Here is a 22,453-nt window from a genome sequence, read left to right as displayed (position 1 = left end):
GGAGAGCATTCCAAAGTCTGGGAGCAGCAACAGAGAAGGCCCTGTCCCGAGTGCACGACAGCAGGGCCTCTCTCATTGTCGGCACCCGGAGCAGGGCCCCCTCAGATGTCCTCGTCAAGCAGGCAGCAACCCTTGGGAGCAGGCGGTCCCTCAAATACCCCGGGCCCAAACCCTTAAGGGCTTTAAAGGTCAAAACCAGCACCTTGAATTGGACCCAGAAACAAACTGGCAGCCAGTGCAACTTGTTCAGAATGGGGGTGATGTGCTCCCAACAGGCAGCTCCGGATAAAGCCCTCGCTGCCGCGTTTTGCACTAGTTGCAGTTTCCGGATATTCTTCAAGGGCAGCCCCACATAGAGCGTGTTACAGTAATCCAGCCGTGACGTGACTAAGGCATGGGTAACCGTGGCCAGATCTGCCTTCTCGAGAAAGGGACGCAGCTGGCGCACTAGCCGAAGCCGTGCAAAGGCACCCCTGGCCACCGCCTCCACCTGAGCTTCCAAAAGCAGAGCTGGGTCCAGTAGTACCCCCAAGCTGCGTACTTGCTCCTTCAAGGGGAGTGCAACCCCATCCAGAACTGGTAAAATCTCCTCATCCCGACTGGCTCTCCTACTTACCAACAGTACCTCCGTCTTATCCAGATTCAATTTCAGTTTATTAGCCCACATCCAGCCCATCACGGCCTCCAGCCCCCGATTCAGGACATCCACCGCCTCCCTAGGATCAGATGACAAGGAGAGATAGAGCTGAGTGTCATCCGCATATTGCTGACAACTCAGTCCAAGTCCCCGGATGACCTCTCCCAGCGGCTTCATATAGATGTTAAACAGCATGGGGGACAAGACCGATCCCTGCGGGACCCCACAGGCCAACGGCCACGGGGCCGAGCAGTAGTCCCCCAGCACCACCTTCTGGACCCTCCCCCCAAGAAAGGACCGGAACCACTGCAACGCAGTGCCTCTGATTCCCATACTCGAGAGGCGGCCCAGAAGGATACCATGGTCGATGGTATCGAACGCCGCCGAGAGGTCCAGCAGAACCAACAGGGACGCACTCCCCCTGTCTAGTTCCTGGCGTAGGTCATCCACTAGAGCGACCAAGGCAGTCTCAGTCCCATACCTGGGGCGGAAGCCAGATTGAAAAGGGTCCAGATAATCCGTATCATCCAAGACCCTCTGCAGCTGGGACGCCACCACACGCTCCATCACCTTGCCCCCAAAAGGGAAGGTTAGACACAGGTCTATAGTTATCCAGGTTGGAGGGATCAAGGGAGGGCTTTTTTAATAGTGGTCTTACCACCGCCTCCTTGAGGCACAATGGCATCCTGCCCTCCCTTAATGAAGCATTAACGATCACCTCCAGCCATCTGCCTGTCCCCTCCCTGGCAGCTTTTATTAGCCATGAAGGGCAAGGGTCAAGAGCGCACGAAGTCGCCCGCACACTGCCCAGGATCTTGTCCACATCCTCAGGCCGCACCAACTGAAAAGAATCCAACACAACGGGACCAGATGGTACCAGAGGCACGTCTGCTGGAACTGCCAAAACTCTGGAGTCCAGGTCAGCACGGATGCGAGCGACTTTATCTGCAAAGTGACAGGCAAACTGATCACATAGAGCTGTAGATGACTCTTCCCCCATTGTCTGGGGGTGTGTGTGAAGCAAGGTTTTTGCCACACAAAACAGCTCTGTTTGTCTGCACTGAGCAGACGCAATGGAGGCGGAGAAAAAGCATTTCTTCGCCGCCCCCACCGCCACGGCATAGTCCCTAAAATGGGCTCTAGCCCGTGTTCGGTCGGATTCGTGACGACTCTTCCTCCAGCGTTGTTCCAGCCGTCGCCCGAGTTGCTTCATCACCCTAAGCTCCGAGGAAAACCAAGGAGCAGATCAGGCTCCACCAAGCCGGACAGGGCGTTTAGGAGCAACCGTGTCAACAGCCCGGGTCATCTCTCCATTCCAGATCTCAACCAGGGCCTTGACAGGGTCACCAGCTCTGAACACTGGAAACTCCCCGTGGGCCATCTGGAATCCAAGCGGATCCATAAGCCTCCGGGGGCGGACCATCCTGATCGGCCCACCACCCCTGCAGAGGGCAGACGGAGCAGTCAAACGAAACCCCACCAGGTGATGATCTGTCCATGACAAAGGAGTGGTCTCAAATTTCCCCACCTCCAGATCATTTATTTCCAGGTCGGCAAAAACCAGATCCAGAGTGTGTCCCGCCATGTGGGTAGGGCCCGATACCAACTGAGACAGGCCCATGGTTGCCATGGAGGCCATGAAATCCTGAGCCGCACCCACTAGGGGAGCCTCAGCATGGACATTGAAATCCCCCAAAACAATAAGCCTGGGGGAACCCAAGGCCACCTCCAAGACCACCCCCGCCAGCTCAGGTAGGGAGACTGAAGTGCAGCGGGGTGGTCAGTACACCAGCGGAATCCCCAGCCTATCGCGCAGGCCCACCCTCAAGGACAAACACTCAAAATTCTGAGATTGCCTGACCGGGCACCTGGAAACGGGGAGGGTCTCTCGAAAGATGACTGCAACGCCTGCTCCCCGACCCTCGAGGCGGGGCTGCTGCACAATCTGGAAACCTGGAGGGCAGAGCTGAGAGAGCAGTGGCGTATCTAGGGAAAACAGCACCTAGGGCAAGCACTGAAATTGCGCCCCTGTCCAAGCATCTGACACCCATCTTTCAGATAGCTTTACCATATATCAGCTCAAAAATAAAAGTCAAGCTCGTTAACCTTTTAACAATTAAAAAGATTACCTTAAAATTATAACTGCACTTCCCTTGCTTTCACTGACGCATATGATAGTTTGAGACTAATTAATTGAGGCCACGGGGAACCTTGAGGGCAGATCCAGCAGCAGGTACTACTGGAGACAAGGGAGCAGAGAGATCTAAGCAGTTTTCAGGACAGACTACATCCAGAAGGGTTATTGGCAGAGAACTAGGAAACTAAGTCAGTGAGCTTTACAGGCCACAGGGATGATACAGTCAAAGTTAGGATTAACAGCTTAATCAGACTGGTAGGCATCTAACCAGATATTAGAACTGTTAAATGCCATCTTAATATGATAAATATATAAGCACATGCTTAGCCCTTCTGTTGAAATAATTGAGACTTAAATGTGCATTGTTGTTGTTGTTGTTAATTATTTTATTTCTATAACTTTCAAATTTTCCAGAATTCTTATTTTTTTTAAACTGACTGTTAAGCAAAGCAAAGAAGGGAGGGAGGGTTGGTGGGCATAGCATAACTCTAAGAGTCTGCAGTTTATAACAGTTTGAGCTATAAGATGAGTTAAGCAGACTCATGTTGATCAAAATCTTGTTTAAGATGTTTTGTTTTGGTTGATTTTAGTAGTTTATGGCTTTTGATTCTGTTCTAGGTGGACCATCACAGTCAGATGGCTACCTACAATTCCAATTTTTAAAGTAACTTATGTTGGTCAGGACTTGTTTAAATCCAGTGACTTTGCCTGATGTGACTGATGTATATAAAATTGTTGAGAGAGCTTCATAGTCCAAGAATAATTCCAATCGCAACTATGACACTTCTCAGGAAACAAAGTGCTGCACACACGCGCGCGCGCGCGCACACACACACACACACACACACACAGAGCAACTTTCTTCTAAATTCCACTCATCTCCTTTAAGTCCAAAGCACAGACACAGCAGAAAGTGTAACTGTGCTTACCTAATGTTAATATAGTCTGAGAATTCAAAAAGGTTTATTTTTTAAAAGTAGAAATTCAGGAAGAGACTAATTGTTCATATATACTTGAAATTAAGGTGTTTTGAGCATTACATTGAACACCACATATAACTATTTAGAATACTAAATGATCATATAAATATGCCTGTGTATGCAAGCTTGAAAAAATATGAGGGAAATTGTGATCTTCTCTCTGCAGAGCTTCCCTTCTGCCCTTGGATTCCACCCTGAGGACTAGAATACCTTCCATCATCCCCAGCTGCATGGTGATTGGGGATTTTGGGAGTTGTGTCGCCAATAGCCCAATAGCAGCTGGAAAGCTTCAGCTTACTCACCCCGATCTGGATGTTAAACTTAGGCACTCCATTATAAGAGGCTTCCACTGTTAGGACTCAGGAGGGAGGAGAAACGATTCCACTGCTGCCAGTCCAGTCGCAATTTTTGTGCCAATGCAAGCTCCTTCCTTTCTTCCTGAGGCAAATGGGGCGGGGGGGGGGAGAGATCCAGAGGCAGCACTAGAAGAAAACTTAGTGAGCAAGCAAGCAAGCAAGCATGGAAGTTTGACTCTTTGGCTTCTTGGAGAGGCAAACAACTGAATATGTGAAGGGGAAAGCAGTCGGAGAGGGCAGAGGAGGAGGTGCCACCACGCTAAGGCAGAAATGGAGAGGCTAGAAGAGAAGCAATGTTTCCACCCTGCTTGCTTGCTCTCCCAACGTGAGGATATGCCCCCCCAAAAAACGAACATTGAGGGGAGGGAGGAGAGCAATGGATCCAGAAGCCAAAGAGAGCGAGCGTGGAAGTTTGACTCTTGGGCTTCTTGGAGAGGCAAACGGCTGAATGTGTGAAGGGGAAAGCAGTCCGAGATGGCAGAGGAGGTGCCGCCACCAGGCTAAGGCAGAAATGGAGAGGCTAGAAAAGAGAAGCAATATTCCCACCCTGCTTGCTTGCTCTCCCAACGTGAGGATATGACCCAAAAAAACGAACATTGAGGGGAGGGAGGAGAGCAATGGATCCAGAAGCCAGCGGTTATGCAGCAAGGGAGGCTTAGGCAGCAGCAGGGAAGGGCGCGCACTCTCTCTCTCTCTCTCACACACACACACACACCCCACACACCGGGGAGGGAGCAGGAGGAGAGGCTGCCGCTGCCTAACCTGCTGCCGCCGCCTCACTCTCTCTCTCGCTCTCACACGCAACACACACAGAGCCAAGGCAGGGAGGGAATGCTTCCTGCTGCCTTCTCCTCCTATGCTCCAGCCAGTCTTCCCTGGCGATATGCCCAGAATAACAAAGAGCCCCTCGAACCCTGCCTTAGTTGCACATGGTTGGCCCGAGAGTTCCCCACCAGACACCCCAGCACTGACCCTCCCACTCGAGGAGGACTCTTTATATACATACATTGATGGTGGGGGGCGGGATGGAGGAGGAAGATCCCGAACTTAAGGCAGATCCACTTACTTGACTGGAGTGTATGTATGAATGTAGGCAGTGTGGTCATGGGCAAAAATGGGAACGAACAAACAGCAGCCAGCAGTTCAGACTAGAGGAAGAGAACAACAGCACACCGAACAGCAGTTCCTCTCCCAACCCACCCCACGTGGTCACAGGCATGCGCACAGAGATTGAACATGTGGCAGCACCAGCGGCCCAATCAGCATGGGGCGTGCGCTCTCCGCCAGCCAATGGAAGCGCCCGCCCAGCGCCCACCTCTCTTGCCACCCACTGCTGTGCCCGCGTGAGTGGAGGGAGTTGTGGGTTAGGGCGCCTGCCCCCCTCAAGTGGCGCCCAGGGCACGTGCCCTGGCTGCCCTACCCTGAATACGCCTCTGTGAGAGAGACCAACCCTGCCCAGCACATCCAACCAGGTCTCCGTCACACATACCAGGTCAGCACGTTCATCCACAATCAAATCGTGGATGAGAGATGTTTTTGCATTAACTGACCTGGCATTCAGCAGCAGCACCCTAATCCTCGAAGGAGTGTTCTCAGAGCTCCCTGGGGTCAGAGGGTTGGGAGAAGGGCCGGAAAAAGGAACAGGCCTCAATTGCCTGGACCGTTTCCCCCTGTAGCGGCCTGCCAACTCCCACCGCCAGACCTCCCTCTGCCCACTACCTGTGATATTGCTACCCCCACTCCATCCCCAATTGTTCGCTCTCCCAGACTCATCTCCTCAGACTAACCCACCACAGCTTCTTGGCTTAATAAAAACCAGAACCATACTTGTGCAATCTCTTGCTGGCTTCTTGATTGCAGGAAGAAGGATCTTCAGGCAGAAGGAGAAAGATCTTCTGGGCCCCAGACAGCTCGCCCCATGGCTGAGAGCCACAAGGACGAGAGCCCTTGGGCCAGCCTGCCTTATATAGCAGCAGAGCCCCCAGCCACCGCAGCAGCCACAGCCCAAGATCCTACACACCTGAGGAAAGGTGGGGCAGAGGCAAAGACAACACAGTCAGTGCCCCACCCAAGCTGTTCCTTCTTTCTTCTTCTCCCTGGACTGGGCCAGTTCGGTCTGGCACCTCCTCGAACCCCACCCCCAGTTCGGTCTGGTCGGGAGGGATGGTTCGCGAACGTTTTTTGTTTTTTTTAATTTAACTTACCCCCTCCCCCCACTGGCCTCCTTTCATGCCTATACCGGCCATTTGGAGGCCACCGCACCTGCACAGTTGGCCTCTGCATGGCCGGTATAGGCAATCTCCAATCTCCCTTGGTTGAGCAAGGTGATTGAGAGGGTGGTGGCTGACCAGCTCCAGGCAGTCTTGGAGGAAATTGATTATCTAGACCCATTTTAAACTGGCTTTAGAGCTAGCTATGGGGTTGAGGTAGCATTGGTTGGCCTGATGGATGACCTTTACCGGGGAATCGACAGAGGGAGTGTGACTCTGCTGGTTCTTCTGGATCTCTCGGCGGCGTTCGATACCATCGACCATGGTATCCTTCTGGATCGCTGGGGGAGTTGGGGATAGGGGGCACTGCTTTGCAGTGGTTCCGTTCCTATCTCTCAGGTAGATTCCAGATGGTGGAGCTTGGTGACAGTTGCTCCTCAAAACAGGAGCTGTTATATGGAGTCCCTCAGGGCTCAATTCTGTCACCAATGCTTTTTAACATCTACATGAAACCGCTGGGTGAGGTCATCAGGAGATTTGGTGCTGGGTGTTATCAGTATGCTGATGACACCCAAATCTACTTCGCCTTTTCATCTTCAGAAAATGGCACTCATTCTCTAAATGCCTGCCTACAGGCAGTAATGGGCTGGATGAGGTAGAACAAATTGAAGCTTCATCTGAGCAAGACGGAGGTGCTCATTGTGGGGGCTCAGAATCTGAGGGGGGGGTGTTAGATCATCCTGTGCTGGATGGGGTTACACTCCCCCAGAAGGAGCAGGTGCGCAGCTTGGGAGTACTCCTGGACCCAGGCCTCACCCTGATATCTCAGGTGGAGGCCATGGCCAGGAGTGCTTTCTATCAGCTTTGGCTGATTTGACAGCTGTGCCCATTCCTTGAAGAGGATGACCTCAAAACAGTGGTGCATCAGCTGGTAACCTCCCGGCTTGACTATTGCAATGCGCTCTACGTGGGGCTGCCTTTGTACGTAGTCTGGAAACTTCAGTTAGTTCAGAATGCGGCAGCCAGATTGGTCTCTGGGGCAACCCGGAGAGACCATATTATGCATGTTTTGAAACAGTTACACTGGCTGCCGATATATGCTTGGGCCCGAGATATCTTAGAGGGCGCCTTCTTTTACATGATCCCCACTGCACGTTAAGGTCATCTGACGAGGTCCATCTCCAGTTACCACCAGTTCGTTTGGTGGCGACTCAGAGGCGGGGCTTCTCTGTAGCTGCTCCCGGGCTGTGGAATGCACTCCCAGCAGAAATTCTTAACTCTTAACTCCTTACTGACCTTCAAGAGAGCCCTTAAAACCCATCTGTTTGGCCTGGCCTTTCAGGTTTTTAATTTGTTTTAATTGTTTTAATGTTTGCCCTGGTTCTCCAGGGTTTTTAGCTGTTTGAAAGTTTAATTGGTTTTATTCTGTTTTTATAGTTTTGATTTTAATTGTTAACTGGTTTTACTTGTTTTTATTCTGTTGTAAACCATCCTGAGCCATTTTGGAAGGGTGGTATATAAATCGAATAAATAAATAAATAAATAAATAATGAAGGGAGGCCGGGGGTGGGACCTCCGTGGACCCCCGCCCCCACGCCATCTCTAACAACTCCCCTGAAGGGGGTAAGTTAAAATAAAATAAAATAGTCTGTGAACCCCCCGAACAGTCGGGGGGGGGGAGCATGTTCAGTCCGGGGTTGGACTGAACAAGGGATGGTTCAGTTCGACCCCAAACAGTCAAATCAAACCTGTTTGCACATCCATAGGTTCTTAGCACTGGTCCTTGGGCACCATCATTATCCTTATATGCTTTATAGCAGGTATAGGCAATGTGTGGCTGTCCAGATGTTGCTGAACGACAACTCCCATCATCCCCAGCTATAATAAATTATAATCAGCAACATCTGGAGAGCCACACATAGCTCAGTCCTGCTTTAGAACTAGCTTCAACCTCACTACTGCCATAGAAGTAACCAGCAATGTCTCTCCATCAGTGGTTCCATCCTTCCACTGTTCAAGCATAATGGTGTATAAAGGTCATTTGTACCTTTGGACAGCACCAAACCTAAGTGCCCTGCTGGATCAGACCATCTAGTCCAGCATCCTGTTCTCCTCAGTGAACAACCAGATGCTTCTATGGAGCAGACAACCAGGACATGAAGATGACAGCCTTCCCCCACTCTTTTCTCCGGGGCAACTATTCATACTGCCTCTGAATATGGAGGTTCTGTTTATCTGTTGTTAGCGAAGAACTACTGAAAAACCTATCCTCTATGAATTTGTCTAATTCTGTTTTACAGCTATCCAAGCTGTGACCATGACTAGCACAAGACATGACCAATTCCACAAATTAATTATCCACTGTGTGTGGGGAAACACTTTGATGGGAACAGAAAGAGGGGGTTGGATAGGTCTTCGACAGGTACCCTCATCCCTCGCCAACTGCGAGGATGCTGTTCCTGGAAAACCTCCCAGATGGCGAATTCACAGTTGACAAGCAATAGGGATGCATTGAAAACAGGGGGTCGCAAAAGGACTGCAAAATATAGTAAAAAGCAGGGGGAAATACCCCCTGAGGTTAGGGGGTCCAGAAATGACCCCCTAACCTCCCAAAATGGCCCCCTGACCCTCAGAAATGACCCCCTGATGCTTGAACCCCCCCCCCCAAAAACACCAAATTAAAAAAAACCCTCACCAAACCGTGAATACTAGTCAGGTCACGGTTGGTGAGACCGGTCACAATTTCTCAGTCGCAAATACTAAAATCTGTGATTGGGAAACCCGCGAGTGGTAAGGGATTACTGTACTTTATGTGACTCTCAGCTAGTACTTGCCTATTGGAGCCAAGAGTGGTGACTTAGAGGTTGTGGCAGTGGTTTCCTGGGTACTGTTTACTCCACTGCAGTTATAGCAGATCTATAAAATACTGGGCTGTTAAGTCATAAACAATAAAATACGGGTTTGTTAGTCATAAATGCATTAGGCAAGTCACTGTTCCCTTCCATATCACATTTTCTTTGCTGAAAGTCACCTTCACCCTTCCTTTACTCTGTAACAAAAGCAGCAATTTGAGTTCTGCTGTACAGCTTTGTGTCAAAAGTTCCATTCAGTGTCCTGGCTCAGATTTTCTGAAGTTCTCTTCTCTGACTAGTGGCGACAAGAAGCCCAGCGAGAAGGCCTGGACCAGCTTCAGGTTCCAGGGGACCTTGGCAAACTTCCTTCCAGGGGCCCCTCCTAGCTGCTTGGACCCTGAGACAGAGTTGCTCCATCATCACTGCATGAAGCCTATGGGCACAGAGGTGTTCTTGAGGATCAGCAGTAGGCTCTTCAGAAAGCCTTCAGTAGCCACCCAATCATGCCGGCTCTTAATGCCAGCCCTGGAGAAGGTAAACAGTGCCTGTCCTCCAGTTATGAACCGCACATTACCAGAAAACATGTGAATGCATCAGATTCAACATAAAGTATATGCTACTCTATTTCATCCTGAAATAGATCATCCTGGAAATAATCTATCAATGCGGTCACTAAGAGTCAACACTGACCTGACAGCACTTAATCAATCAATCACTCTATTTCCTACATAAGATTTTTTTTTTTTTTACACATTGGATTAAATTACATATTTTATCTATGCATGATAACTATGTAATTTACAAATTCATGATGTTATATCCAGATATTTTCCATCTGGGAATGTGTTGAATCCTGCAAGAGAAGAACAAACAACAGTTAATTGTTAATACAAATATTATTTCTTGAACATCATATGCTGTTCTGCTTGGGCACCTAAAATCAAGGAGATTTCCATATGTCAGTTAGCATTTCTATTATATATTGTGAAGAATTTGTTTGTGTGAAATAATGTCATACTTCCCAATGGTCTACAGTTATCAAATTTTGCATAAACAGTCCTGTCACTTAAATCCTGACTGCACTACTCTTTACATCAGAATATGCTCTGTGAAAATTTCAAATTTTGGGGGGTAGTTTTAAAAAAGAAATTCTGAATACTATACATCCCAATTATCTACAGATACCAAATTTTGCATGTGCAATCCTGCCACTTAAATTAGCTGAATGCACTATTTTTTACACCAGAATATGCTCAGGAAAAGGTTTTAAAATTGTATTTTCAAAGAAGAAATTCTTAATATAATCATATTTTAACTGTTATTGTTCCCAACAGATTTTTAACACTAAATAATCAGATCAATAATTTCAAAATGACACCATGTCCAAGAAAAGCATAAGATCTTTCTCAGATTCAAATTTATTATGATTCAAATTTACCGTATATGGTCATTATTAAATAAAATGAATAATGTTTGTAGTTGAAATCCTACAATTCTGTTCTTTTGCTTCCCTTTTGCAGCACATTAATAACAAAATTCTGTTGCATATATTTAATTGCTTGAACTTTCCTATAAGTGTAATTTATGCAAAATGACTTTGCCTGGTCATGAGCGGGCCTCACCTACTAGTTTAAAATATAGAAAGGAATCTCTACAAACAAAGGAGTAAAATTCTAGAAATAGCCATCAATTGACTTTATCATGAAAAACCCTTCAAATCTGAGAAGGGAGCTGTTGTTATAGTAGTAGTAAAAGTTCTCAAAATGATTCACATGACAAAATTATGACAAAAATGTTCCCTGTCCCCAAAGGGCTCACAGTCTAAAAATAAAAACAAGGCAGACACTACCAGCAACAACCTTCCCAGGAGGAATGATGTGCTGGGGTTGGACAGGGACAGCTGCCCTCTCCCTGCTAAATATAAGGAAACCACCACTTTAAAAACTGCTTCTTTACCCAGTTAGCAGGAATTATGTTCCGAATCAGGTGAATCAGTATTCAATTCAGTCCTAATTCAGAAATTAACTTTAAGAAGTGGCTCAGTAACCCGGTCAGATACTTTGAAGTCGCTTTGGTATATTTCATGTGGTGTGATATCAAACCCATTTGCTTGCAATGTAATTCTTACGAATGAATAGGATAGACAATTTAATCTGAGGAAAGTTACTGTTTTAAAACTTTTTTTAAAACGTTTTTAAAAAAACCTTTTAAAATGGTTTTTACCAAAAAAAAATACAGACAGCAGGATAAAACACCTTGGAAAATAAATAATAACTAGCTGGGCCAGGTGCAGAGCATCTGCACCTCTAGTTTCCCTCGCCTGCCCACCACCACTGATTTCTTTTCCAGCCCACCAGCCTGCCACCACTGTTTTCTTCCCCTGCCCACCGCCACTGTTTTCTCCCCACCCCCACCCCCGCTGTTTTCTCCCCCCACCCCTCGCCGCCATTTCCCCCCACCCGCCCCCACTGCTGCCGTTTTGTCCCCACCCCGCCACTTTTTTGTTTCCCGCCTCGCCTCTGGTGCTGCCACTTTCCTCTTTCCCAGCCAGCAGCTTGCTCGCGAACTCTCACGAGAGCTGCCACACATGGGATTAGCAACGGGTACGCCTAAGATAAATATATAGATAGATAACGTGAAGATGCTGCTTGCAACTGAGCCAACATCAATGGTAAGGAACTTTCAAATGTTAGGCCTACTACCCCATGGAATGCCACCATACAGAAGTGCTTTCCAGCTGTAACATTTAAACAGACCCATTGCCACAAACATGAAGCCCATTGCAAAATCAAGCAGAAAGCCAGTGTAGTGACTTAATGACAGGATTGCCAGTTTGCAGCCTGGAGATCCCCTCTGACATTGAGTTCTGCTGCTAAATCAGAAGAGGATGCAGCCATGCCCTTCCCCTTCCTGTGCCTGCAGTATCTGCTTGGAGTCTGGCTGTTCACCGTAGCAGATGGAGGACAACAGAAGGAGTAGGGAAGCTGGGAGAATAGTGGATTTAAGGGAAGAAGGAAATCTTCAGGTTGTAGTCTTGGCAATGCTGTGTAGGATAAGGGTGACATGAGATGAGCATAGTGACTGTTGGGAAAGAAAACAATTAATCCAGAGGAAGTAGGGAGAAACAGCAGAAATCAACTTACGCCATGAACAGCATACCCAAAATCACAATTGAAAATGTTCCACTGAAATAAGTTTAAATCAGTATTAACTACAGCCACTTCCACTCTCAACATAGTAATACTGGTTCAGAAAGCCAGCAAAGACCCGGCTGTAGCAGTGGAAAAATAGAGTTAAGAATGGAACTGAACACAGAAAGAGATCCTTCATGCTGTCCAACAGTGACACCTGCAGGACAAATGTAGCTAACTCTGACTTGTACGGTATGTGTTGCCTGAATGCACCTGGGTGTTTTCTAGATTACATGCTGCAACAGTTTTGCAACGTGTCTGCTAAGTGCCCCTCCATATTGCCAGTGTTTTGACATAATGGTCACTGCGCTGTCAGCAGGGTACCGTTCATATTTCCCATGCCTTGTTTCAGATTTTATTGATGCGTTATAGCCCTACAATGTTGTAAATGTGTTGCAGGAAAATAGCTATTTTTCCATTTTAGGAGGCTTGCCCTGTTGTTTATGCGTTGCAGTGTGGTGTGGTGTGGATGGTTCAAAACACATTGTGACAATTTATTTATACAGCCCCTTTCAGCTCTGTTATGTTCGATTTCTTATTATTTATTATTTTAAAAAATTATTTCTTATTTTTTATTGTGCAAAGGGGGAGCAGCGGGCGGGCATGTGACCACCCCTCCTTGCTGCCCTCTGGAGCGCTCTGCTGCCTCCTCACCTCTCGCCCCTTCCCCCCTTGCCCCTGAGGTAAGAGCCCTGGAGGCTGCTTGCGGTGGCAGTGGCCCAGCTTGGTGGCCCAGTGGAGGATTAGCTCTGCCACTCAGCCAGAGACTCATACTAGTGCAGCTGAGAGGATTTCTAAATCCAGCCTTCACCTGCTCACTTTTACTGAAGAGGAAGCCCGTTGAACTAAATCATTTACTCCTGTGCAATCCCATTTGTTTACTACAAGGCAAGGGAGCAGTCCAGGGCAGGGAGAGAGAATGGTCACTTACTTTAAGAGGAAGCCCATTGAACTGAATCATTTACTTCTGTGCAATCCCACTTGTTTACTGCAAGGAAGCCCTTGCAGGCCAGCAAATGGCCTCCACGCAAACGACTGAACCACTTGCACAAGGCTGCAATGATGCAAGGCTCAGATAGATTTTTGTTTTGGAACGGTGCTTCCCCCTGCTGGTGGCTTTGTGCAAGGCAGCCCAGAATTTTTTTTTTTTTTTTTAAGAAAGGTCCTCACGTCATCCCCACTCCACCCCTGCAATCTCATTGGCCCAAATGGAGCAGGAGGAGGGGGCAGATAGATGCATTTCAAGGAGAATATGGATACTTCCTGCCTGGAAAACACATTGCAGTGGACGGCAATATGATTGGCCACCAGCCTACCACAAAGCATTGAACAACCCTTTACTCTCAGTTTGAAAACGTTACACTATTCCGTCGTACTTTGCAACACTTTAACCGGCTCAAATCTCATAGTCCGGAAAATGCCCTGGTTTAATTTAGTGCTCTTCCAGATGGTCATTTGTTCCAACTTCAGTGCAAATTACAGCAATAAATAAAACGAGAAATCCATATGATATACAAGGACACTGTGTAATATTTTAGTGCCATCTGCTGGCAATCTGCGGCAATCCATGATCAAATTGTGGGTTTTTAAAAGTTAGAATAAAAGGAGTTTGAAAAGGCACCGTTCATTCATGGTCTGCCATAGATTGCCAACAGATGGCATTAAGAATATTATATAACACCTTTGTACATCATGTGGATATCTTGTTTTATTTATCATCACAATTTGCAGTGAAACTGGAATGTGTCACTGCCTGGATGTACCCTTAGAGCCCTGGTTATCAAAAGGTGATGCATTCATCCACAGTTTAGGGATATGCCTGGAACCCCTCCTGCTGCATTTCCCCCACCGGCGTTCTGTTGTATCAAAGCCCCTTGGGGCGGCAGCATACCTCCCTGCCGTCCTCAGACAGAAGTGGCCGGAAGAACCGTGTGTGTGTGTGCCCTACACGTGTGCACACATGTGTGGTAGACGGGCGCGCGCAAGCGACAGGCACACGCACACCCTGTACTTCCGGCCACTTCCAGTTGAGGACAGCAACGAGGCGGCAGGGAGGTACGCTGCCACCCCGAGAGGCTTTGATACAACGGAGCGTCGGCAGGGGAAATGCCACAGGAGGGGTAAGTGCACCCTCCCCCGCCCTCAAGGGAGCACCCCCGCTGCCTCCAAAATCCGAAACGGCCCCGGTGGCCGAAACGTTTTGGAGGTTTCTGTAATGGCCTCTGAAATGGTTCAGGCACATCCTTACTTCAGTTTCTAAAGGAGGCCTCAATTCATCCTTGGCCATTCTTTCCATATCCAGATTTTTGGCTATGGTTTGATTGGGACAAGAATTGATTGATTTTGGCTCTGCTTTGATTGGTGCAAGATTGGGGCATCTATTTCCTTCACCCCCTTCCTGGACAATTCAGTTGGGGTGAATATAAGCTGCAATTATTCAGGTGATGAATGAGGAAACTCTTGATAATGTATTTATTAATTCACTTTTAAAATGTAATTCCAAGTGTTTGTTTTTAATTAAAGAATATACCCAAACCATCAAAAATGACAATTAAAAACAGGCCACAAATGTTGACTGGCTGTTCAATCAGTCAAAATTTATTTCAATGCAACGACCATAAAAGGAAGGCTGTTAGCTTCCCTGGAGGCCATAGTTTGAAACTTTAAGAGATTCCCTGTCAGGAGCACTGGCAGCAGGAAACCTTGAAGCTGGGCCATTTATGGAATCTGGATGAAATCTTTGCCCCTCTTTGCCATTAAGATTGTCAGAGTTTCCCCCCACCACACCCCCATCAAGGCTCCTGTGCCTTTGACTGTTTAATTTCAAGCTGTCAGACATGGGAGGGGAGCTGGGGACAAGTGCCCCACATATATTCATTCCAGTTGCCCTGCCCTCCACCGCAATTGCCAAATCATACACTGGAAATTAAAATAAGGTTGCAGTCCTAATCATGATTACTTGAGAGTTAACCCCATCAAACTCAACAGAATTTACTTCAGAAAGAATATGTTTAGGATCGGAGCATTAATGTGAAAAACACTGTCATTTCTCTTTCAGACATCCAGAATGTAGGACAAAGCTTGCCCCTCTCCTGAATGCACTCTTTCTGTGCCCCCCCCTCATTTCCCCCCTGATGCTTCCTCGTAGTTGTTCATGTAGAGACCAAAGTGCGGGGGGAAGCACCTCCATCTCTCTTCCTTGCTAAACTGGAAGAGACTCAGAGAAAAGAGACACAAACATGAAATGGAGGCTAGAAAACATTCGCTGTTTGGAATCTTATTCTCAAGCCTTTCTACTTTTAAGGCCCTGAGGCAAGAAGATGGTGCCATTGTACACTTGTCTGCTAGAAGACGTGCTCACGTGCACAGCCATCATTTCCTGTCATGAAGGGTGGAGGTAGGACCAGGCCTGCTGTTGAGCAGGGTGAAGCAACCTACCTCAGGTGGCAGATTTCAGAGTACTATTAAATGGCCAGGACAATATTAATTAGTTTAGCATTATATTTTGTATTATATATATTATAATTACCACTGGGTGAGGTGCACCGATTGAACCTTCTGCCTCAGGCACCGAAAGGCTTGGGCTGCTTCTGGTTACAGAAGGGTCAGTTACCTGTCTGCTAGAATGACAGAAAATAGTACTCTGTCCCATATCCTCATCTCCAGTTATAGTATTTCCTCATGCTGCCATCTTTCTTCCTCACATGGGCATGCACAACATGTAGCCGTTCAAGGCCAAATTTCAGCTAATGAGGGTATCATGCAACCAAATAAATTAGGTGGCTCCCTAGCCCTCTATCAAGTTTCTTTAATTAATACCTGAATAGTCAAAGTGAATTATATGGATGGCTCTGTTTTGTCACAATGCCAGCTGGCAATGTCTCGAATCAAATAATGCAAAGGTCCTTACCGGGTCTTTATATTTTGGAGGGGTTTCTTCCTAACGGAGCTGATGTCCAGTTCCAAAAATCTAGGGATATCCGGGAAACCGTAAGCTTCAGACCACATCAACGACACTGGTGTTTTGGGTCCAATGGCGATACTCAGTGCCGTGATATCTGTCTTCCACAACGATTCAATCTGCTCATTACTCGACTCTCTGCAGAAGAAGAAGAAAAATTAGATTAGAATCCAAAGGAAGAGGTAAAATGCTTTGGAGCATGCCATCTCATAGAGAGAAGCACCAAGCCAAACCTTACATTTCTAACACACATTTGAAGCCATGGGAGGGGGAAAGCCACAGAGGGAACCATTTGGAGGATGGAAATGGCAGGCAAGGGAAGGGTTACACATCCTCCTTCCCCCTGCTGTTCTCCAGTCCAGCTCATCTCCACCAGGAGCAGCTTTGCCTGCTGTAGAAAGGCTGTCAGGCTATCATTATATGCAGAAACAATCGGATGGCTGTCTAAAATCATATAGTTTAAGGAGGAGCTCGTGCTGAAACCCCAGAACAGGGTCACCAGGGAAAATCCTTCCAGAAGACTTCTGCAAGGCTGACTTCTGGAAGGCTGGTAAAATTTTCAATCAATCATCTTTATTACGGTCCAAGACCAGCATAACATAGGAACAATAAAGTGTGATGCAGTAATACATACATTAGGATAGGACAAATTATGAAGCAATGAACTCATATTACATTACTAGACTTCAAAATGATTACTATAAAACTACTAATAGTTATTATAATTATATTATTTGTAAAATACGTACTGGTTTATTGTCAATGTTTGCTGGTCAATGACCGAATAAACTTCTCTGTCTATCTATGAATACAATAAAATGCTACTCTAGTGAGGAAAACTGTAAAGCTACTACTATACCTCAAATTAAATATAGTAATATATTTAATATTTAATATAATATATTAAAATAGGGAGAGAACACAGGCAAAAGTATATCAGAGGATAAAAACATAAGATATTTAAACTATAAGATGGGGTGGCTAAAATATGTAGGATAGGATAACTAGCTGAGAGCGAAGTGGGCAAGTAAAAGAGACCGTGATTAAGATCAACACAAGACTAATGCATGGTTATGGACCAGCAGTCCGGGCCCGGCGGATCTTGCACGCTGCCACCCAGCGTCCAGGGAAGGCTTCTTAAGAAGCGGTCTAACCATTGCCTCCTTCAGACAAGGAGGCACTCTACCCTCCCTCAGCGATGCATTTATGATATTAACTGGGCCACCTCCAACAAAAGGCACCAATTGGAGGGAGATTGTTCAGCAATTGTTCAACAAAGGGCACCAATTGGAGGGAGAGCGGGAAATGATCGCTATCTAGGTAGGGAAGGACTTTAAAGTTCACAACAAAAGGGAGCAAGTTCCTAGAAACAGCGATATAATCAATGATTATATGTTTTGGAGCTGGATAGATATGTAAATTCCCCTGGATGATCACTTCGCAAGTGAGCCATTTAAAATTAGGAGGTTAAGTCTGGCAGTCGTTTGAGCTAGAGAGAGAGACCTGCATAATTTGATCTCAGATCTTTGAAGAATGGATAAGGGGTAGGAGCTTGGTTTCTGGGCACTGGATGGGGAACTGATCTTGAGATAATAAAGTGTAGTCGTCAGGCTCCATCCTAGCATTGAAGTCACCCCTCCGCCGCCATCAACACAAATGCTTCAGAGTTGGCCAGAAGAAAGTCATTTGTGTAATGCTCATGCTCGGCCCACACAAAGCAGATTTCGAGTTTCTGTTGCTGTGGTGGCAGATACGCATTGATTATTAAGAAAATCTGAGATCAAAGTGGATTAACATTGCCATAGCATAGTGTTTGAGAGAGGTGGGGGATGTCAATGTTACCCTCAGGGAAGCGGAGACTAATATTGCCAGACCTCCTTTGAGCCATCCGCACCCCATCGCAGGAACTGCCCCCACTGAAAATGAGGGCTATCCATGATCATAAGGTCATTCATTGTCCAGATTTCCTGGGCCAGAATTATGTAGAATTGAGAAAGAAAGCTGTTAAGAGTCTGTATCCCTCTGACGATGCCACCCTGACAAATTCCAGGATGTGACCTTGATCCTATGCTCGTCAGGGGGATATCATAAGGTTGAGGTGGGAGTAGGATGTAGGTGCTCATCAGCAGGCCTGCTGGGGGGCTGCAGCTCTTGCTGAGATAGAGAGGGCAAAGAAGCATCTGTTAGCACCTGATCTGGTGGCCCAAGGGGCACTGCTGCAGCACTCAGGGGGTCCGACACATCCTTCAAAGGCGCCGCCTATCTTAGCTCCAGTCCTGAGGGTTCAGCAAGGGAGTAATGGGTGCACGCTGGCTCAGAGCTGTTGCCTACTGCACTCAACATGCTGTCAGGCTCGGACTGGGTATCGAAACTCAGGAGTGGGCCAGAGCAGCAAACGTGCAAGGTGGTGGGTGCTCCCCTTAGTTCTTGTCCCAGGATGGTGCTGTCATTGCGATGTTCCGAGGGTCATTGCTGGATGATGTGGTGAGTTGGCAGGACCCTCTGCATAGGTAGGCTGTCTGGGGCAATCGGCACAACGATGTTGTTGAAGTGGGGGTCACTGGCAAATGGCAGCCCTGAGCCATGCACCGGTAGGGAGTAGCTGTTCAGGGGCAAAGGGCATTGCAAGGAGAACCCGGCCTCCTTCAAGGCATGGCATGTGTGGAGGGGCTGGAGCAGCAAAAGCTCACCAGGGGCAGCCTGCTTTTGCTGTATCTTGCTGGAGTGTGTAGGAGTTAATACATATGTGCCCTCCCTGGGAGTAGGAATGTCCATATCTAGAGGGTGGGGGCAAAACTTTATTTTTTCTTAAGGAGAGGCTCCAGAGAGTGATCCTGCTGCTTTGTCTTTACTTTTTATTATTCGTAGATGCGTTGTCCTGTAGCTGTTTTTTAAGGATTTTAATGGCAATTATCCATTGGATTGGATTACATATCTTGCATTGATTTTATTTTTGTGGGCCACCCTGATGGCCTATTCGGCAACTAATCATGGTGTGAATATAATAAATAATATCATCCTACTGAGGGTCAGGTTTTCTGACACAGCTTCATGGTTTTCTGAATCAGTAGGTTCTCCCGGATGCCCAATTATACTGTACCTGATTCGTGCCGATAATGTGGTATCTTGAGGTTTCTTCACACTGACCAGAGGGCTTGGGTAGATTTTGTGCTTCAACAAGGCAGCTCCAATGTGGGGCATGGGCAGGCCCTCCTTCTTGGTGCTGTCTGCTGCTTTGATCATCAGAGGGATTGGGCTGCTGAGCTGGAGTTTGGTGCTCAAGTGGAGCTAGACAAAAAACCAAAGAGGAAATGTTACAAATTGCCTAGTAGAAGTGATGGTCCAGACTTGAGAAGAGCTACTGTGTAGGCAGAGAGGGGAAAAGAAAAGATCGAGCCAGGGAAACCCAGTTTACTGCATTGGTCCAAATATGAGGCCATACAACAAAGCTCTGTTTTGCCTTCCCCTCTCCTGCTAATATGTTACTAAATGCACATCCCAAATATTTTTGGAGCACTTTTCTGGAAGTGGACTAGAAAATAGAATTGGATCCTCAACAACCCAAAAATCCATGAGGCACTTTGCCCTCAATGACTTTAACTCACAGCTGGTGTATGTGATGATTACCTATTGTCATGAGGGTTGGCATCCCCATGGTGAATTTCCCACGAACACAGGCCTGCCCTCATTCTATCACAAAGCAGAACTCACCATGCAAGTTGCAGCCATCGCATAATAGGTTTCCTCACTCCTGCTGTTGTCTGCCATTGACATGGATTGGGGTTAGGAAACTCGTTCAATGATGGCCCTGTGTCCATTTTTACTAATCCCGAGCGGTGGAGGGTGTTCACAAGGCACAGAGCCACGAACTTAGTCCCAAGGCCAGGCCAGGCCTAGCTGAGGAGCTGAAACTAGAAGGCCTCAAAGAGACGTTTCAACCAGTGTTAAGCATCCATGAACTGATGGTCTTTACAGTAACTGCAATGGCTTCACCTTCACTGTAACTGCTCAGGACCTGATTCCAGAGCATTGTGGGGCTTGCCTCCTCTCCCAAAGCAGGCCAGATAGACAGAAACTTCAAACTGCCAAATGGGCTTCGAGTCACCTAACCTGACCTTTGGCCCTGATCCATAAATGCCACCACTCCTGAAGTTTTGGGTTGTTGAGATACAGTCTGGAACTGGGATGCCCTCCCTTAACAAGGGGCATTGGATTTCCATGACTGGAGCCCCCCTCAGGCAGAATCTCACCTGGCTGCCCATCATATTGAGTCCCTAGGGTCCCCATCTGTGCTGGGGGCCACCACAACCAGATCTTCCTCCTCCTTGGAGGTCTCATCAGGCCTGAGTACCAGCAAGTTCTCCTTTCTTATATGGCGAGTTCTGCCTCACAGTGCAGCCAAGGAATGGGAAACTTACCATAGGGACTGGCATGCTTATGGTGAAAGTAATGTACAGACCAGCTCTTGAGTTATCAGTCTATCACCACAAGCTCACCTGAGCAAACAAGGCCATCATCTTTGCAAGGCAGTGCCGATGCTTCTTGTCTACAGCGTTCTGCTTGATTGTCCACCGCCCCAGAACCATTTTCTGGTGAGCATCTAACTTGTCTATTATCTTGTACAAAATCTGAGTTTTAACACCATCCTTGCAATCTTTGGCAACATCCAACTGAGCAGTCACGTTTCGTCTGCAAATGTGGGTTGGGTGAAGATGGAGAGGGGAAATTAGATAAATGTCTCACTTTTTGCAAATAAAGCAATTTAATCACTTGAGGAGAATGCAATACAATTAATTTCCAAGTTTCATACAAATTATACAACTGCAGTGCATTTGAATGAAAAATATACACAATACTGCTCCTATTTCCTTCCAACAATAATGAAGCATCCTGTTCCTTGCATTAATTTACAGAATGCTGGGTGAGCTCAGTGCTGATATAGAATACAAAACTCATAGCACAACCCACTCAAATATATTTGGTTTATGGTGAAATGCTGCTGATCTTTTATGTTTATTTTCTGTGGCGGTGGAGTGGGGAGGAACAGGAGCAACAGCCAACATTACAATATGTACATGTGTTATGTTACTTCCAGTGGTAAAGGAAATGAAGCATTTAAACCTAAGTCCATTCCAAGAAGGGAGATTAGACTGCAATGAAGTCAGCACACCAGCCTTGTCTATGCAAAGCCTTAAAAGACCGGTGAATTCCCCCCCACTGCTCATGATTAAATTATCCCAAACTTTCTTCATTTTGCAGCCTCCCAGATGAAGACTCTGGACCAGTTCTGATTTGGACAGAAGACGTAAGGTTAATTCTTTGTGGAGACAGTAGGAATTGTGAGCTTTTGCATATTCCTGATACTGTTCTATTATTGTTTACTTGTAATGTAATTAAAACTAGCTTAACCCACGCAGAGCATCTGCACGCTAGTGCTTGATTGCTCCTCTCACCTCAGAGATCTCTCCACCCTCATCAGAGCCGCACTCCTTTCCTTCCTCCTCCATCCCTTTACTCCATTCCCCTTGCCCCTCTTGGTCACGGCTGCAGTGTTGCTAGCACCTATTGGCCAAGCTGCAGTCCCCTATCTCAAGAGACCTCCCCATTCTCACTTGAGCCCCACTCCTGCTCCTCCCCACAGGAGCAGCAGCAGTGGTTGACTGGGCCCTTCTTCACTGCCGCCACCACCATGGCTGCTGACAGGCTTGGGGCCGTCCCTCGCCCTCCCTTCTTTCTCTCTTCTCCTCCCTTTTTCCTCTCTCTTTCTCTCCTCCACTCGCTCTTCCCCTCTGTATTTCTTCCCCTCCCTTCTTTTTTCTTTCTCTTTCTCTCTCTCCCCCTTCCTGAGTTAACAGATCTTATTCATCTTGTTTCCTCATCTAATTCACGCAACAGCAGCCTCCTTCTCCCAAAGGGGTTCTTTCCTCCCTCACAACCCCATTCTTCACAGACCTCTGCCCACTATCCTTTTTTATATATAGATTCCACTCCTCTACAATCAAGAACATCTTCCAACCAGTAACAGTTTCATTCCAACTGACCTTAACCATCACAGGCTCCTCCCCCCATCTGCATATGGAATTCCCACTGCCCAATCACAATGCTGCCACAGGCTCCTACCCCCTATGT

The 22,453-nt window shown here is 47.1% G+C and overlaps 1 protein-coding gene across 6 annotated transcripts in view; it reads right to left on the bottom strand.

Annotated features, from left to right (window-relative positions):
• Window positions 1-9,259: 9,259 nt before the first annotated feature.
• FAM186A (family with sequence similarity 186 member A) overlaps window positions 9,260-22,453 on the bottom strand; it is a 24,903-nt gene continuing 11,709 nt past the window's right edge. For all 6 annotated transcript variants that reach the window (XM_053293966.1, XM_053293972.1, XM_053293968.1 and 3 more), the window contains exons 5-8: window positions 20,821-21,013; window positions 19,425-19,612; window positions 16,274-16,462; window positions 9,260-10,025 (exon numbers count right to left, since the gene is read on the bottom strand). In XM_053293966.1, the coding sequence (XP_053149941.1) occupies window positions 9,971-10,025; window positions 16,274-16,462; window positions 19,425-19,612; window positions 20,821-21,013 (625 nt within the window). In that variant the 3' untranslated portion in view covers window positions 9,260-9,970. The remainder of the gene's footprint in view (window positions 10,026-16,273; window positions 16,463-19,424; window positions 19,613-20,820; window positions 21,014-22,453) is intronic.

The sequence above is a fragment of the Hemicordylus capensis genome, chromosome 2 (genome assembly GCF_027244095.1).
Source record: "Hemicordylus capensis ecotype Gifberg chromosome 2, rHemCap1.1.pri, whole genome shotgun sequence".
Classification (NCBI taxonomy): Eukaryota; Metazoa; Chordata; class Lepidosauria; order Squamata; family Cordylidae; genus Hemicordylus; species Hemicordylus capensis.
This window is presented reverse-complemented; position numbering and strand designations above follow the sequence as displayed.